Below are 18,757 nucleotides of genomic sequence, written 5' to 3'. Positions count from 1 at the left end.
TTTTCTTTAGATCAATTTTGGTGGCTCACGAGTCACATCTTGCTCTCCTTGGCCAAGAAAACTGAGTGTCTTCTCTCCTTATTTTTGGGTAATTTTACAATGTCTACCTAAGGATCTATTTTTGAACTTGACAATGCAGTAAAAAATAAAAATAAATAAATAAAATAATAAATAAATGCAGCAAATAAAATAAAAATAAATAAATACAATAATAAAATAAATGCAGCAAATAAAAATAAAAATACGTAAATCAATTAAATAAATGAATTGATTAATTAAAAATATAATAATAAAATAAATAAATACATTAAATAAAATAAGAATAAAACAATAATAAAATAAATAAACAAATAAAAGAAAAAATCATAATAATTGTACAAAATGAAAATGCAAAACAAAACATTTTCTGGTTTTTGTTCATTTCATAAAACGCCAAAACGGATTTTTTCCCCCTTTTTAATGAAAAAAAACTATATATATAAAAAAAAAAAACAACAACAAAAAGAATATTGACTGTTCTCTTTTTTAAATTTTAAAAATGTAAATTAAAACAATACAAAATGTTACAAATGTTAACCTCAAATAAATGAAAATATTTACTTTTTTTTTTTTTTTGGAGGGCGGTGGGGAGGGGGGGGTGTCAAAATGTCTCTAAATGATTCACTGACAGTCAAAATGTTCATTGGTTGCCACTGACGGCACTAGACGTCCAATCCGGGGCCGCTCCCAGTCTAAATGGATTGGACGTCTATCCCCGTCAATGGCGCTAAAGTATTTTCACTCACTGTCAGGCCTGATCTGTGTTGTGTTTGTGTGTGTCAGTGTGTGTGCAGCAGCTGCGGCGCCTCCTCGGACCCGTTGCCCTTCATTCAAATGGTCCATTACGTCTCCACCACCTCCCTGTGGTGAGTCCCAGCATGCATTGCTGCTTTCCGCAGTTCTCCTTTCGCACGGTCATAGCCCTAATTCCAAACGTATTCTGCAAGTTTGATGACTATCCCTTTATTCGTTCTTGAGTGATGTTAAACACAAACATGCAAACAAACTTCTGTGACCTTTGACATCATGACCTCAAAATGTAATTGCTTCTTCTATTTCATTTCCATTTTGTCCAATTGGTCTTCCGGTGATTGCACGTCTATAACTGTCAATGGCAACCTTAACGTGTATTTAAAAAAAAAAAAAAAAAGATTTTCAAGCTTTTATTTTGAACATTTGACTTTTCTTTTCTCCTGTTCCTCAGCAACCAGGCAGTGAAGATGCTGGAGTCCCGGCAGAACGCCACCCCGGGAATGTTCGGGGAGCTGCTCCGGAACGCCAGCATGGGCGATCTTCGTGATTGTCCCGTAAGTCACGGCGCGCGACTTCAAACACCCCCCTCCCCCAACTTCAAAATTTAATCTTAAGTCTCCTGTCCTTCAGAGTCAGTGCGGCCAGCAGCTACGGATGGCTCGCGTCCTCCTTAACAGTCCGGAGATTATCACCATCGGACTAGTGTGGGACTCCGACCACTCCGACCTGGCCGAGGATGTCATTCACACCCTGGGGACTTGCCTGCGCCTCGGAGACGTGAGTGCATAGAGTACTAGGGCCGCTTTCAGAAAAATGTATAGTTGCCCGATAAAAGCATTTCAAAATGATATTGGATAATTTTGACATCGGTGAGGAGGAGGAGAGTGAGAGCTAAGCTACATGCTAACATGAACTGAGCAGCTTTTCCAAGTCTCTTCCTTACCTTTCGAACACAAAAAATAGACTGTTCGAAGTAAGGACAGCATAATTCAAAATGAGGGAAAAAGTAGCGGCTTATATTCTGAAAATTATGGTAGTTTTGACACGTAGGGTTTCACGAGACTGACTTGGTGCGTGCTCCGTGCAGTTGTTTTACAGAGTAACAGAGGAGAAGGCTCGGCGGGCGGAGCTCTACCTGGTGGGCATGGTGTGCTACTACGGCCGCCACTACTCCACCTTCTTTTTCCAGACCAAAATACGACGTTGGATGTACTTTGACGACGCGCACGTCAAGGAGGTTTGCACTTTTAGTATTTGAATGACCCACCTTTTTTTTTTTTTTCATGCCGACTCGTCACATGACTTCTGGATAGGCAATGCTGATTTATTTGTAAAGCACATTTCTATCACATGAAAATCCGCAAGAAACTGTTGACAAATAGAATAAAAACTCAAATAAAACTAAAAAAACTTTGGACAACTCTATCATGTTCTGATTTTTTCCTTGTTTTTTTTTTTTCCTTCACAACTCTCTCCTGTCTGTTACATCTTCTTCTCCCGCTGGGGTCCAATGAAATTCCGTGTCCAACTCACCCGCAGCCGCTTGTGAAAATGCGGATTTCCTTCCATTGTTTTCGGGCCGAAGGTGTGGTCAGGACACTTTTTGCCCACACTGCAATCTCTTTCTCTTTGCGGGTTTCGCACACCGACGCATTTACAAGTTTGGTGGACATCCTGTTACATCTGGAGGTGTACATTTTTGGGTACCCGGAGGGAAACGGAAAAAGAATTGGAATAACAAATCAGGGAGAGGTTCGCTTTTGAAGGAAAAAAAAAACGAGCTGAGAGGAAGACGATAGTTTCTCTACGAAACGTACTTTTCGCTGCCGTGTGACGTTTTTCGGACAGTGCGTCTGGAGTGACGTGAGTGTGCTGACAACATTTCCTATGTCGTTCGTGTTTTGAACAGAATAGCCTTTTTTTGTCATTGTAGAGAGCACAACGAGATTTAAAGCTTCACCATAACCGGCAACACATAAAGCAAAAGTACAATTTGGCCAATTTTTATATATGTATTAGGGGTGTCAAACGATTAAAATTTTTAATCGAGTTAATTACAGCTTAGACATTAATTAATCGTAATTAATCGCAATTCAAACCATCTCTAAAGGAAAGATAAGACACAAGACGGATATATACATACAACATACTGTACATAAGTGCTGTATTTGTTTATTATAACAATAAATCCACAAACGGCATTATTAACATTCTTTCTGTTTAAGTGATCCATGGATAGTAAGACTTGCAGTTCATAAAAGATAAATGTTATAGTAATTTTATATTAAAACCCCTCTTCATATTTTCGTTTTAATAAAATTTGTACAATTTTCAATCAAAAGTAAAGTTAATATAATAATAAGAAGAATAAAAATAACAACAATAAGAATTGAGTGACCAAACTCTGAGTAATGCCAGTTCACTTTGCATTGTTGTTTAGTTGTATGAGAATAGGGCCTCATTACTACAGACTGAAGTGCTTTTCTTTTTGTGGACATTTTTTTGGGGGGAGATAGCAACATTATTTTTGTTGTGCTTTCACTAAATGATACTTCTATTTGTTGTTGCAGAAGCGTATGCCAATAAACGGTGCAGCCCAAAAAACGCCTGTGTCCACTCGCCTTTATAACAGCTATATCTCTGAGCATATCTTACCCAAAATACAACAAGAGACACATAATTGCCAGTAAAAGAAAGCAAACTTACCGAAATATGTGTGGAGCACAAAGCAACAGCATAAACGTCTCACAACTACTAATTCTCCCACTATTAGAAGGAATAACATTAGTATGGAACGGCGCTACGCTGCCCCCAAGCGGCCAGTGGCATTCTCTTCACTCTTAATGTCCATAAATGGCCTCATTGAAATCTGTTTGAGGCAATGCGAGAGCGGGTCATTCAGTGCATGCGTTGATTGCGTCAAATATTTTAACGTGATTAATTTAAAAAATTAATTAACGCCCGTTAACGCGATTAACGCCATTAACATTATGTATATATCAGGGGTCGCGTTAACCGGATATTTTCCGTCGTTGACCAGTTTTTTAAAACGGTGACGGAAAAAACTGAAATCCGTCCGTCATTTTGACAGGTTGCAATTCACACCCCAGACCACAGGGTGGCGAGTCAGCATATTAGCTATTGTCTCTCTTAATGCATGACGTCGTTGGCTCTTCTGTCAGAATATTGTAGCGTCACCGGGGTCTGGCGGCGGCACCGTGATTGACACATCAACGCGAGGTTCTTATTGGTGCACCCGGTGTGCCAGCGCGTCATCCAATCACCCAATCACATGACGTCACAACTCCGCCCCCCTGACCGGAGCCGCCATATTGTGTGTCAGCTTACCGCTACGTACATGCCTCCTATTACGGCGTGTTTTTCTGCTCGTTAATATTAATAATATAAATGGTGAAGTTGAGAGCGAGATGGACTGCTGTAATTCAACAAGAAGTCTGGGCACCAAACGATCACCACAGACTATGTAGTAGTCTTTTTATATCTGGTAAGATGCATTTAATATATATTTAAAAGATTTTGGGCTGACAACCACAATTAAGATCATTGTGTGACGTTGGTGATTGGGGTCTATATCGTTGCCTCTTTTTCTTTGGGGGCGGAGTTGTTGGTAAGCAGAGTAAAAAGGGAGAAAAATACCACGACTTCCGTGTCTAATTTTTCGCCGCCAAGCAAGTGTTACAATATTAATTAAAAATGAATGAAAACTAAATACTATTGAATATGTCATCATTATCATTTAAAAAATTTAAGTGACGGGTAAAAATAGACTATGACCGGATTTTTATGACCCTGTCAGTCAAAATGACAGACAACGAAAATGTCTAGCGCAACCTCTGGTATATATATACATATATATATATATATATATATATATATATATATATATATATATATATATATATATATATATATATATATATATATATATATATGCACATTAGGGCTGTCAAAATTATCGTGTTAACGGGCGTTAATTAATCTTTTAATTAATCACGTTAAAATATTTGACGCAATTAACATAGATGCCCCGCTCAGACAAATTTAAATGAGTCCAGTGAAACGCTAACTTGTTAATTGTGTTTTATGGAATTTTGCCGCCCTCTGCTGGCGCTAATAGGTTGTCCACAGGTCTCCTTAACTGATATTTATGAGAGGCGGGTTATGAGGAAGGCAAATGACATTCTTGACTGTGCCGATCACCCCCTGCATTGTTCATTTGAGGTTCTTCCTTCAGGCAGGAGATTCAGAGTCCCTTGTTTTAAGTCCAACAGGACAAAGAACTCCTTTTTATCAAGTGCGATTAGGCTGCTAAATTTGCACAATTCTCGGACTGAGAGGCAAAGCTGTTCATAGGATTTTTTAAGTTGTGGTCTTTTTCATTTTATGGGTATGTGTTATCTGTTGTTGTGAATCTGTGTGCTCACCTGCTGTAAGATAAGTTTCCCCTCCTTAGGCAAGGCAAGGCAAGGCAAAGTTATTTATATAGCACAATTCAACACAAGGCAATTCAAAGTGCTTTACATCACATGAAGACCATAAAAATCACATTTAAATCAACACAACGTAAAAACCAAGACAAAAGATCGCATTTAATCACAGAATAAAAATAAATAAATAAAAATAAAACAAAAATAAAAATAAAGCAAAAACTACCACTAATAATAATAATTGAAATCAGCAATGGAGATAAGCACAAGAGGAATAGAAGGCAGGTAGATTGAAATATATAGACAGTTATGGATATGCAGTGCTAAACAAAAGCATTTTTAGCCCTGATTTAAAGGAGCTAACAGTTTGAGTATACTTCAGACGTTCGGGTAACTTGTTCCAGAGGTGAGGAGCATAACAACTAAATGCTGCCTCACGCTGCTTGGTTCTTGTTCTTGGAACATGCAGAAGACCCGTTCCAGACGACCTTAGGGGTCTAGATGTCTCATAGGATTCTAACAAGTCAAGCATGTATTTTGGTCCAAGGCCATTAAGTGTTTTGTAGTATTTTATAGTCTATCCTTTGACTCACTGGAAGCCAGTGTAGCGATTTCAAAACCGGTGTAATGTGGTCCAGCTTCCTTGTATTTGTGAGGACTCTGGCTGCAGCATTCTGTACTAGCTGCAGCTTCCTGACTGATTTTTTTATCAAGACCTGTAAATATACCGTTGCAGTAGTCCAATCTGCTGAAAATGAATGCATGCATAAGTTTTTCCATGTCTTGTTGAGTCAGAAGGGGACAATAAACTTGAATAAACTTGGGTGCAACCGATTTTATAGGCTTCAGCACCCATGAGCATTGTGTAAGTAATTATTGACATCAACAATGGCGGGCTACTAGTTTATTTTTGGATTGAAAATTTTACAAATTTTATTAAAACGAAAACATTAAGAGGGGTTTTAATATAAAATTTCTATAACTTGTACTAACATTTTTCTTTTAAGAACTACAAGTCTTTCTATCCATGGATCGCTTTAACAGAATATTAATAATGTTAATGCCATCTTGTTGATTTATTGTTATAATAAACAAATACAGTCCTTATGTGCCGTATGTTGAATGTATATATCCATCTTGTGTCTTATCTTTCCATTCCAACAATAATTTACAGAAAAATATGGCATATTTTATAGATGGTTTGAATTGCGATTAATTACGATTAATTTTTAAGCTGTAATTAACTCGATTAAAAATTGGAATCGTTTGACAGCCCTAATATATATATATATATATATATATATAAACTTGCAGTCTACACATATTGGGAATAAAGTAAATAGCAACAACTACAGTGGTATGAAAAAGTATCTAAACCTTTTGGAATTTCTCACATTTCTTAATAAAATCACCATCAAATGTGATCTTTGTCAAAACCACACAGATGAAAAAGCAGTGTCTACTTTAACTAAAATCACCCAAACATTTATAGGTTTTCGTATTTTAATGAGGATAGCATGGGAACAATGACAGAAGGGGGGAAATAAGTAAGTAAACTCTCTGCCTAAGGAGACTTAAAGAGCAATTGAAAACAAATTTTTACCAAACAACTGAAGTCAGGTGCGTGCCCAATCACTAGTGAGTGGTTTAAAGCTGCCCTGTCCACTATGAAACACACACCTGGTAAGAATGGTCTTGCTGAGAAGCATTAACTGATGTGCGTCAGAGATGTCTGAAGACCTGCGATCAAGGATTGCTGATTTGTATAAAACTGGGAAAGGATACAAAACCATCTCTAAAAATCTGGATGTTCATCAATACAAATTACAGACCTCTACATGGCTTGCAAGTGGGAAAACCAGCAAAATCGGCAGTGTATCAAATACTTGTTCTCCCCACTGTACATGAAAACACATTTTTTATCTAGTGAATACAGACATACAGACACATATCTTCTGTCTGTCTGTCAGATCGGGCCCAAGTGGAAGGACGTAGTGTCGCGCTGCATCAAGGGCCACTACCAGCCTCTCCTGTTGCTCTACGCCGACCCCCGCGGCACGCCGGTGCCGGCCCAGGACCCAGCGCCGCGCCTCGGCCCAGAAACGCGCCGGCGCGTCGACAAGGCGTGCTACGACAGCGAGGACTCGGGTAACTACAACACGGCTAGGAGTCATAGTAGTACCACAGCCGCAGAACACCAGGTAACTAAACCGAGACTAGTTGGGGCTTTACTAGTATTTGTAGTAGTATCGTAGTACTGCTGAAGTGACATAGCCTAGCTGACGATTGCAAGTTGTCTGGGCAATTCCTTGACTTTCATGATTTATTACCATAATTTTGGGACTATAAGCCGCTACAGATAGACCCCGGGTTACAATGTACTTGACTCTTACGCAATTATGACACAAGAGTCTTGTCCACCATTTTGTCTCGTTTTTTTTTTTTTTTTTTCTAGTCGCATAAACAGTACCTTATTGTACCTCACAGTATTATTTTTTTTACTTTATTAATATGACGTGTTCTGTACTGACTAAACGTGAAGTTGTTGGGCTTGAAAGAAGGCAAACAATGCAATTGTACTTTTTGAAGCTTTTTACTTCCTTTTTTTGACAATTTATAAAACTGTAACACACATTTGTACACTTAGTCATCTGAAAAAATTAGGACACCCAATGGAAGCACGTGTGTTTTCTAACATATTTGGTCATATGGATGTTTATATTAGAGCTGTCAAAATTATCGCGTTAACGGGCGTTAATTAATTTTTTTAATCACGTTAAAATTAGGGCTGTCAAACGAATAAAATTTTTAATCGAGTTAATTACAGCTTAAAAATTAATTAATCGTAATTAATCGCAATTAATCGCAATTCAAACCATCTATATAATATGCCATATTTTTCTGTAAATTATTGTTGGAATGGAAGGATAAGACACAAGATGGATATATATATTCAACATGCGGTACATAAGGACTGTATTTGTTTATTACAACAATAAATCAACAAGATGGCATTAACATTATTAACATTCTGTTAAAGCGATCCATGGATAGAAACACTTGTAGTTCTTAAAAGAAAAATGTTAGTACAAGTTATAGAAATTTTATATTAAATCCCCTCTTAATGTTTTCGTTTTAATAAAATTTGTAAAATTTTCAATCAAAAAATAAACTAGTAGCCCGCCATTGTTGATGTCAATAATTACTTACACAATGCTCCTTGGTGCTGAAGCCTATAAAATCAGTCGCACCCAAGCGCCAGCAGAGGGCAGCAAAACTCCGCAAAACACAATTAACAAGTGGGCCTTTCACTCTACTGTCATTTAAATCTGTCTGAGCTGGGCAAGTGCGTTAATTGCGTCAAATATTTTAACGTGATTAATTTTAAAAATTAATTACCGTCCGTTAACGCGATAATTTTGACAGCTCTTGTTAAAATATTTTTAAAATATTTTACAGATTAAAATGACTGCAGAGTGTAATGTGCACTTGTTAATCGTGTTTTTGGGCGTTTTGTCGCCCTCTGCTGGCGCTTGGGTGCGACTGTGGGTTTCACCACTATGCACGAGTATTGTTTAATTATTGGCATCAACAATGGTGAGCTAGTAGTTTATTTTTGATTGAAAATTTTACAATTTTTATTAAAACGAAAACATTAAGAGGGGTTTTAATATAAAATTTCTATAACTTGTACTAACATTTATCTTTTAAGAACTACAAGTTTTTCTATCCATGGATCGCTTTAACTGAATGTTAATAATGTTAATGCCATCTTGTTGATTTATTGTTATAATAAACAAATACAGTACTTATGTACCGTATGTTGAATGTATATAACCGTCTTGTCTTATCTTTCGGTTCCAACAATAATTTCCCAAAAAATATGGCATATTTTAGAGATGGTTTGAATTGCGATTAATTTTTAAGCTGTAATTAACTCGATTAAAAATTTTAATCGTTTGACAGCCCTAGTTTATATACTATCAATTTTTAACAATCTTGAGAGATTCAAGTAATAGAACGAAACAAAACTGACAAAAAGATATTTTTTTATAACTTTCTGTAAAATGTCATTTTAAATAAATGTTTTCTGTTGAGGAATAAATTAGGACACCCCCCACATTTAATCCCGCTTAAAATGGCTAAAATCATACACAGGTGTATCACATCAGGTGCACATGATTAGAACATAATTACCCAGTGTTTTGAAGGAGGCTTGCCTTATTTTAACCTCACATCTAGTTTGATGTGCCCCTGACTGTTAAAGTGAGGGAAAACACCATGGTGAAAACAATGGAGCTGTCTGAGGCTTTCAGAAAGAAGATTGTAGATTCTTATGAGTCTGTTAAGGGAATTGAAAAGATCTCAAAAGAATATGATATCAGCCATTCCACTGTCTGGAAAATTGTCTACAAGTGAAGGACCTTCAAAAAAACTGCCAACATGCCCAGGTCTGGCCGTCCAAGCCAATTCACCCCAAGAGCAGACCGCAGTATGCTAAAAGAAGTCTCCAAAATTCTTAAAATGTCATCATGGGACCTGAAGCGAGCTCTTGCTACCGTTGATATGAAAGTGCATGCCTCAACAATCAGAAGGAGACTTCACAAGTTAAACCTTCTTGGCTGCCATTGATGATGCACGACGTCCAATCCCTTAGAACCTGGAGGGTTGGCAGCGATTGACGTTCAGCCTTCTACTATTGATAAACTCAGTGAAAGAAACTCCTTCAAAACAAAACATTCCAACAACACTTAAATTGAATGAAACCTCGAAGCAGCAAAATTCGAAACGTTTTTCTAATGGAATTCCTCGAGTTAACCCTTTAACACCTAAGCCTATTTTGGCCGAATTTGCATGCATTTGATGTTGCCTTTATATTTCACAGAAAAAATTGTTTACAATGGCCAAGTTGGGTCCCTTTTTTCAAGACACCTTGAACTTCATGTCCAAACTGTTGTTTTCTTCACTGACCAATTATAATCCACATTTTGGACCCAAAAAGACAAAAAAATCCCAAAATCTTTTTTCAAAATTTGTAATGTTGACGTCCCACTGACAACCAAACATGCTCGACCAACCGTTTTGAAGCTTGATCATATTTATTCAACTTGTTAGGATAAACATTCAATAGAAAAAATAAGATTGAATAGTTTTATGTTTGACAATTCAACACAAACAGCAGGTATGGTCATAGGCGTTTTTGGCCTTTACACATACTATGATCAAAACAGGTTATATACGATGCAAAATAGTGAGAAAAAAATTATATATATATATATATATATATATATATATATATATATATATATATAATCTAACACAAAAAGGGTTTGGAGGATATCTCTTTGTGAAGATAGGTGTTGTACCCATCACTTTATCAAAAGTATATACCTACATGCAATCAAGCTTCTCATACAAACATCTACATAAAAATTGAATAGTGAAGAAAAAATATATGTAACATTGAAAAAAAGTATTTAAAAAAATATTGACAAGTAGTTCAGTTCAATTCAAAATTTCCAGGCATGCGACCCAATATTTTTTATTTTATTTTATTATTATTTTTTTTTGCACACTCAATAAATATTGAACAGGTCACGGAGCTGCGTCACACACAATGTCACACAGCCTACTCTTCGCCGTTTGCGCGCTGCCGTCACCTCTATTCGCCGAGACGCCAACTCATGCAAAGAAAAAGACAACAAATACGGCTTATCTTCTTCCTTGAGTTAATGAAATAATGCATTAGCTTCCGCTAAATGTAGTTTTATATTCATTCTGCATGTTTCAAAGTCGCTCGCTCAATCCAACCGGCCGTTGCTTGCGTCGCATGCCTCCCTTTCATTAGTTGGCGCCTCGTTCGGAAATTTATTAAAAATGATCACATTCGGTTCATCCTTCTTGACATCAAAACGGCTCTTGGGATGTGTAGTCTTTTGTGCTGCTTTCGGTTTTGAAAAAGGACAAGAAATGATGGAAATATAGAAATATATACATGGTCCATGCAGTGTTTTAATGCATTTTTAGGAGTGCAATAAAACTATAAAACTTAAATGACATTATCTCCCGTTTTTCTTGGTCGATTGACTTCAAATAAAAACTGGTGTGGACATCAACTTCCGCACTTTCAAATGAGACCAACCAGCGGCGCGTGGGTGACGTAATTACAGCGTGACGAAGCTTCAAAGACGATATGCGTAAATGCGTCGCTGCCGACACGTTCGGTGTTAAAGGGTTAATCGATTAATCGTTGCAGCACTATCAGCGTGTGAGGATTTCTGTGAATACGTGCACATTGAGACAGCGTGTGTGCATGTTTTCATTGTGTGCGTGTAAACATTTCAATGTGTTCGCCGTAAACGGCCTCTCATAGCTTTGTCCGCTCAGGCCGCGAGCCGTCCATCTCCAGCGACACTCGCACAGACTCGTCCACGGAGAGCATCTCGTCCCGCCAGCCCACGGCCGCTCGTCGGCCCTCGGACCCTCCGACGACTTCCCGACGCTACGAGGGACCGTGCGGATCCTCGTTCTGCGGTCCGGAAGCCGTAGGTGTGACTTGACTTATTTTTGTTACGACGGTTATTTCTCAAAAGTATATGCGTTGTTGGTTACTTTTAATCGTGAAATTGTCCGACCATGACTTATTAACCAATATCTCAAGATTGTCCAAATCCAAAAAATCTGATATCAAACCAATATTTAGATTGTTATGTCCCCTCTGGATGCTTTAATAATGATAAATGTAACAACTTTTCCAAATAAAATAAACCCTCTGTTTAAAAAAAGAAAAAAAAAAAGAGAGACCAACTTCAAAAATTTTAACAACTTAAAATATGCCTTTTACTGGTCCCCGGCACACATCTATGGGTTCTCGATGGACCTACAGTTTCTCTTCATATAACAGCTTCATAGGTGCTGCGTGGGTGCCCCTGTGGTTTGGGCCTGCCCCCCTCTTAAGTTTGGGGGTGGCGGGTACAGTGCCCTCCCGGGCCGGCCCGGGCCACGTTTCCTTGCACTGAGTGCCTGGAGGGTGGGGCACTGGGGGTAGAATGGGGCTGAGGGTGGTCGGGGCCCTGGTGCTTCTCTCGCCCTGCAGTTGTTAGTTCTGGTGGGCAGGACCCCACGCACTCATCAATTTTGCACTGTAAATATCTTTCACCTCTAGCACCTACACACTCATTCATGTCTTTGGGGGGCGTACAGTCCCAGGGTAGCTCCTCCTTGATGTTAATGCATCATACACAGAGGATTTGGGGAGGCTGGGACCGGTTGGTGGGGTGGGGTGACGTAAAAGTTCCCTCCCCAGTGCAGGCCTCGCCAGTTCCTTACCTCTTTTAATGCACCACTTACATGATACTCCATTGAGGGGGCTTCGATGTGGAGCGTTGAGCTTTGCAGCGGGGAGGAACTTCCATGCGGCGGTCCCACTGCCCTCAACCGGGTTCTGTTTTTAATGCATAGACTGCAATACCCTCCCCACACAACCCCATCACGGTGCTGGGTAATGACTACCAGTCAGGGGCCTGGCAGCCACAGTAATAGAGTGGTAGGTGGGTCCAACACTTTTTCTCTATGGCGTGGCCCCCTCTTCGCCTGGCTGCTGGTTGCGGGGTTGGGGGAAGATCAAAGCTCTGGTCCCGCAGCGGCTTCTTGGCGCTCTCCAGCCTTGGGCGCAGGTCGCTGCCAGTGTGCCGGCGGGGTGTCACCCACTTCGGGTGGGGACCCTGTCCTGCCCCGGGTTTAGTTGGCCATGGGGGTCCCGTGGTGTGCCGTGTCGGTTGGGTGTTGCAGCGGCGGCTTGGGCACCGGGTGGCGGGGAGGAGGGGCGGTATAAGGGGCCGTGACGAGTCCCATCATCCCGTCCCTGAATTATTGGGGGCGCGGATAGTCCGGGGGACCACCGTAGGTCCCGGGGGAATGACAGCGGCCCCCTGGCTTGAGCTGCGGGAGGAGGGATGGGCTCCACCGTTTCACCCTCTCTGATTGTCTGGGGAGGGGCCGTGGACCTGGGGCGACCCCTGCACTGCATTTCCACTTCTCTGCAGGACTATCATACGGTCTGATGGTATTCATGCATGACTGGGTGCAATTAGACATATTCAAGTAGAGAAACTCCGTGCCAGGATTAGCGATCAAGCATCATAGAATAGGATGTCAACATACCACACCTATAAGGGATTTACACAATACTGGGTTCCACTTTGTGTGGGTTTCATTTGTGTATGCTCCACCCCAACTATTCGCTACGATATGTTTTGGTCTTTTGACATGTTGCCTCCCAATTGACACTTCCATTCCACAATTCCATGACTTCCTCTGGTCCTTCCCAGGAGAGACACTAAAAGAGCGTCGGGTTCCCCGCCCGTCCTTCTCCTCGCCCAGTGGCCGCCTCCGCGACTTGAAGGAAAGCATGAGCAACATTCTCCACAGCCGAGCCCTCTCCTCGTCCTCCCCTCTACCGGCCGCCGGGATCGTCCCCTCCTCCGAGCCCGACGGGGAATCCGAAGCGGGTTCTGCCTCGGCGAGGTGCCGCCCGTCTTGGAGGCCCCGCCGCGAGGCGCTCAACATCGACGGCGTCTTCGCACGACGCAGGCAGGGCGGCTACAGCCCGCTGGCCGCCCCTCCGACGGACCGCGGGGTGACCCCCGCCGCCGCGGAGGATGGGGGGGTCGCCGCTTTACCGACCCGGCGGGAGGGTACGCTTCCCGTCTTCGGAGAAGCGCCTTCGTCCCGACTGATCCAAAGAATGGAAAGCGGATACGAGAGCAGCGAGAGGAACGGCGGGAGCCCCGTCAGCCTGGAGCTCAACCGGTGAGAACCCTGACGTTCGTTCAGTCGCTAAAGTATATTGTCACACATTAGCTGAAATATGTGCTGTGACTTCAGACCGTCAGTGCCTTCATGGAAGAACACGAGATCCAAAAGCAGCGACGGTATTCTGAAGGAGGCCTTCTCGGCCTCTAGGGGGAGCCCCGGTACGACAAGCAGTTTTCTCTGACTTGAGGCTTCCCACTTGTATTCAATGCGTCCGCCTTGGTGAACAGTGCCCCCCGCGGGCCGCAGTGAGCTGGATGAGCTTCAGGAGGAGGTGCTGAAGAAGGCTCGGGAGGAGGAGAAACAGCGGAAGCAGGAGAAGGACAGGGAGGCCCGGCTCGGCTTCAACCCCAGACCCAGCAAGTACTTGGACCTGGACCAGCTACAAATCCAGGGTACGCTTTTGACTAACTCCCCTTTTAATCGTGGGTCATTTCCTGTTGATTTGGGGCAGTTTCTGGGTCATATCCTTCCTGTTTTTTTGGGGGGAGGGGACTGTAGATCTCTTCCTAGCGATTTGAGGGCACTTCCTATTAATTCTGGGTCACTTCCTGTTGATTTTGGGGCACTTTTGTTGTACTTTCGTTTCGATTTTGGGTCACTTGCTGTTGATTTTGGGCCGTTTCTGGGTCATTTCATTCCTGTTGTTTTTTTGTTTTTTTTGGGGGGGGCGGGGTAGGACTCTTGGTCACTTCCTGTTGATTTTAGGTCTCTTCCTGTTGATTTTGGAGCAACCCCAGGTCACTTCCTAAACATTTCAGGGCATTTCTTGTTTATTTTGGGTCACTTCCTGTTTATTTTAGGGCCCTTTTGAATAACTCCCCTTTTAATTGTGGGTCATTTCCTGTTGATTTTGGGCAGTTTCTGGGTTATATCCTCCCTGTTTTTTTTGGGGGGGGGGGGGGGACTGTAGATCTCTTACCAGCGATTTGAAGGCACTTCCTATTAATTTTGGGTCACTTCCTGTTGATTTTGGGGCACTTTTGTTGTACTTCCGTTTCGATTTTGGGTCACTTGCTGTTGATTTTGGGCCGTTTCTGGGTCATTTCATTCCTTTTGTTTTTTTTGGGGTGGTGGGAACTCTTGGTCACTTCCTGTTGATTTTAGGTCTCTTCCTGTTGATTTTGCGGCAACCCCAGGTCACTTCCTGTTGATTTCAGTGCATTTTCTATTAATTTCGGGTCACTTTCTTTTGGTTTTGGGGTTCTTTTGTATCCCTCCCTTTTGTTTTTGGGCAATTTCTGGGTCATTTCCTTCTTGTAGGTTTTTGTGAAACTCTTGGTCACTTCCTAGCAATTTCAGGACACTTCCTGTTGATTTTGGAGCAACCCCAGGTCACTTCCTAAACATTTCAGGGCATTTCCTGTTTTATTTTGGGTCACTTCCTGTTTATTTTAGGGTCCTTTTGAATAACTCCCCTTTTAATTGTGGGGCATTTCCTGTTGATTTTGGGCAGTTTCTGGGTTATATCCTTCCTGTTTTTTTTGGGGGGGGGGGCTGTAGATCTCTTACCAGCGATTTGAAGGCACTTCCTATTAATTTTGGGTCACTTCCTGTTGATTTTGGGGCACTTTTGTTGTACTTCCGTTTAGATTTTGGGTCACTTGCTGTTGATTTTGGGCCGTTTCTGGGTCATTTCATTCCTTGTGTTTTTTTTGGGGTGGGGGGAACTCTTGGTCACTTCCTGTTGATTTTGCGGCAACCCCAGGTCACTTCCTGTTGATTTCAGTGCATTTTCTATTAATTTCGGGTCACTTTCTTTTGGTTTTGTTTTTTTTTTGTATCCCTCACTTTTGTTTTTGGGCCATTTCTGGGTCATTTCCTTCCTGTAGGTTTTTGTGAAACTCTTGGTCACTTCCTAGCAATTTCAGGACACTTCCTGTTGATTTTGGAGCAACCCCAGGTCACTTCCTAAACATTTCAGGGCATTTCCTGTTTATTTTGGGTCACTTCCTGTTGATTTTGGTTCACATTAAAAACAACAGTATAAAACAAAAATCGGGTGTATCCCAAAAATAATTTGGCGGTCACAAATGTAAATGTTTATTTCCCTCTCTAGGTAAATGCGACAGTCTAGATCGGTGCCTGAAGGTGTCGGAGGCGGAGCTACTGTTGGACCAATCCGTGCGGCTGGAGCAAGCGCGCGAAGTCGCCGCCGCCCTCTCAGTGGTCAACGACGCAGTCTGTAAGATCCTCATCTTTAGTTTAGTATACTTATGAGGCTGCTTTAGCATTACCTTCAGTTTGTTTTGAAATAAATGGTGCCCTCTTGTGGCCACTACCGGCGTTTAAAAAAGCGGACAGACTCGTATTGTTTTATATTATTTTTATATTTCTACATATCATGTGTCATTTATTTTTTTAAATAAATCTCTTTGAGCTATTATTTCACACTCCTTTTATGGGCATTTATGGATCACTTCCTATCATGATTACAATATTTATAAATTATTTTTGTAAGCTGTTATGTTCAAACTCCTGTTCACATAATTGATCATCGCATTAGCATTTCCGTTTGTCTTCATTTGTCAAGTTGTTTTCTGCATCTTTTTTCTTTTCTGTTGTTCGCGTTGGCGCCGCGGCCGCGAGTAGCTAAGCTAGCGTCAGCCGGCGACGGCGTCTCGGGCGCTCACGGCCGACTGCAGCGCTGCCTGAGGAGAGCGCGCGGCCGGCAGCAGCAGCTATTGCTACTGCAACAGCAGCATCAACAACGGCAGCAGCCCAGGTACTCTAAAGTCTGATTGACCAATCAGGAGACGGCTTTAAAAACACGCAGGAAGTGAATTAGCGATGAGATGACATATGGCGGCGGTAGACAAATGTTCATACAAATGGATGGCAGCCAATCAGTTAAATCTATGAATTCATACGCAAACTTTGTCTGTCCCCGCAGTGAAAAGCCTGTCTCGCACCAAATACTTCTGACAAACACTTCCGACGAGCGATCGACTCTTCCCGCCCCGCCTCCTCCGCTTTCCCGCCTCGAACCTGACCCCGCCCCTCCAGCGCGGCGGTCCGGCAGCTTGGCCCCGCTCCCGTCCGAAATCCCCCAGCCGTCTGATTCCATTGCTACACCACCTGACTTGATGGAGGAAGAGCCTTTCCTCCCCGGACCCCCCGCCAGGAAGTGGTCCTGCTTACCATCGGACCCTCATGTCAATCAACCGATCGACTCCACCCTTGACCAAAACCTGGCTATACACCGCGCTAGCCGTCAAACTGGGACTTGTCCGAGGGGTGACGGAGCCATGCTGCCCGTTGAGCGCTGGGCACAAAATGTCAAGAGATACTACAACTCCCACAATGCAACGGCAGCGGCCGCGGGAGGAGGGGCGGAGCCTCCCGCCGAGGAGCTGTCGGAGCTGGACTCATTGTATCGGGCCAGCTTGCTGGCTCCCAGCATGCACTGCAACAACAAAACAGGTAAAAAATGCTAGATTCCTACCAAAATTTAAAAAAATAAATAATAATTAATTAATCAGTGACAAACTGGCGGCTCGGGGGCCAGATCCGGCCCGCTGCATTATATCGTATGGCCAGTGTTGTTTATGAAAATATATCATCGACTTGGACTGCAACTAACAAGTATTTTTTAGGGCTGTCAAATGATTAAAATATTTAATCGAGTTAATCACAGCTTAAAAATTAATTAATCGTAATTAATTGCAATTCAAACCATCTCTAAAATATGCCATATTTTTCTGTAAATTATTGTTGGAATGGAAAGATAAGACACAAGACGGATATTTACATTCAGCATACTGTACATAAGTACTGTATTTGTTTATTATAACAATAAATCAACAAGATGGCATTAACATGATTAACATTCTGTTAAAGTGATCCATGGATAGAAAGACTTGTAGTTCTTAAAAGATAAATGTGAGTACAAGTTATAGAAATTTTATATTAAAACTAGGGCTGTCAAAATTATCGCGTTAACGGGCATTAATTAATTTTTTTAATTAATCACGTTAAAATATTTGACGCAATTAACGCATGCACTGATTGACCCGCTCGCACATTGCCTCAAAAAGATTACAATGGGGCCATTTATGGACATTAAGACTGAAGAGATGCCACCGGCCGCTTGGGGGCAGCGCCGTTCCATACTTATGTTATTTCTACTAAACGTGGGAGAATTCGTAGTTGAGACGTTTATACTTTATTCACAATGCAATGCAAATTGCTATTTGTGCTCCACACATATTTCGGTAAGTTTTCTTTCTTTTAGTGGCAATTATGTGTCTCTTGTTGTATTTTGGGTAAGATATGTACAGATATATGCTATACAGTAAAGGCGAGTGGACACAGGCGTTCTTTGGACCGCGCCTTTTATTGGCATAAGCTTCGGCAACTCCTTCACAACAAACATAAGTATCGTTTAGTGAAAGCACAACAAAAATAATATTTCTATCTCTCCCAAAAAAAAATAATGTTCGCAAAAAGAAAAGCACTTCAGTCTATAGTAATGAGGCCCTATTCTGACAAACAGTTAAACAACAATGCAAAATGAACTGGCATTCCATATCAAAATAGCTATGCAAAATACACGTAAAACTTAGTCAGACTTTGGTCACTCTATTTTTGTTATGGTTATTTTTATTCTTCTTCTTATTATTATATTAACTCTACTTTTGATTGAAAATTTTACAAATTTTATTAAAACGAAAACATAAAGAGGGGTTTTAATATAAAATTAC

The 18,757-nt window shown here is 41.3% G+C and overlaps 1 protein-coding gene across 2 annotated transcripts in view; it reads left to right on the top strand.

Moving 5' to 3' along the window:
- LOC130923342 (inactive ubiquitin carboxyl-terminal hydrolase 54-like) overlaps positions 1-18,757 on the top strand; it is a 118,324-nt gene that overhangs the window by 93,238 nt on the left and 6,329 nt on the right. For both annotated transcript variants that reach the window (XM_057848989.1, XM_057848988.1), the window contains 12 exons: positions 823-905; positions 1,244-1,346; positions 1,423-1,569; positions 1,880-2,029; positions 7,211-7,388; positions 11,628-11,789; positions 13,571-14,051; positions 14,127-14,215; positions 14,285-14,449; positions 16,114-16,239; positions 16,647-16,779; positions 16,948-17,477. In XM_057848989.1, coding sequence (XP_057704972.1) covers positions 823-905; positions 1,244-1,346; positions 1,423-1,569; positions 1,880-2,029; positions 7,211-7,388; positions 11,628-11,789; positions 13,571-14,051; positions 14,127-14,215; positions 14,285-14,449; positions 16,114-16,239; positions 16,647-16,779; positions 16,948-17,477 — 2,347 coding nt within the window. The remainder of the gene's footprint in view (positions 1-822; positions 906-1,243; positions 1,347-1,422; positions 1,570-1,879; positions 2,030-7,210; positions 7,389-11,627; positions 11,790-13,570; positions 14,052-14,126; positions 14,216-14,284; positions 14,450-16,113; positions 16,240-16,646; positions 16,780-16,947; positions 17,478-18,757) is intronic.

Source organism: Corythoichthys intestinalis, chromosome 10, assembly GCF_030265065.1.
Source record: "Corythoichthys intestinalis isolate RoL2023-P3 chromosome 10, ASM3026506v1, whole genome shotgun sequence".
In the NCBI taxonomy this organism is placed as follows: domain Eukaryota; kingdom Metazoa; phylum Chordata; class Actinopteri; order Syngnathiformes; family Syngnathidae; genus Corythoichthys; species Corythoichthys intestinalis.
Note: the sequence above shows the minus strand (reverse complement) of the source record. Positions and strands in the feature narration are given on the sequence as shown.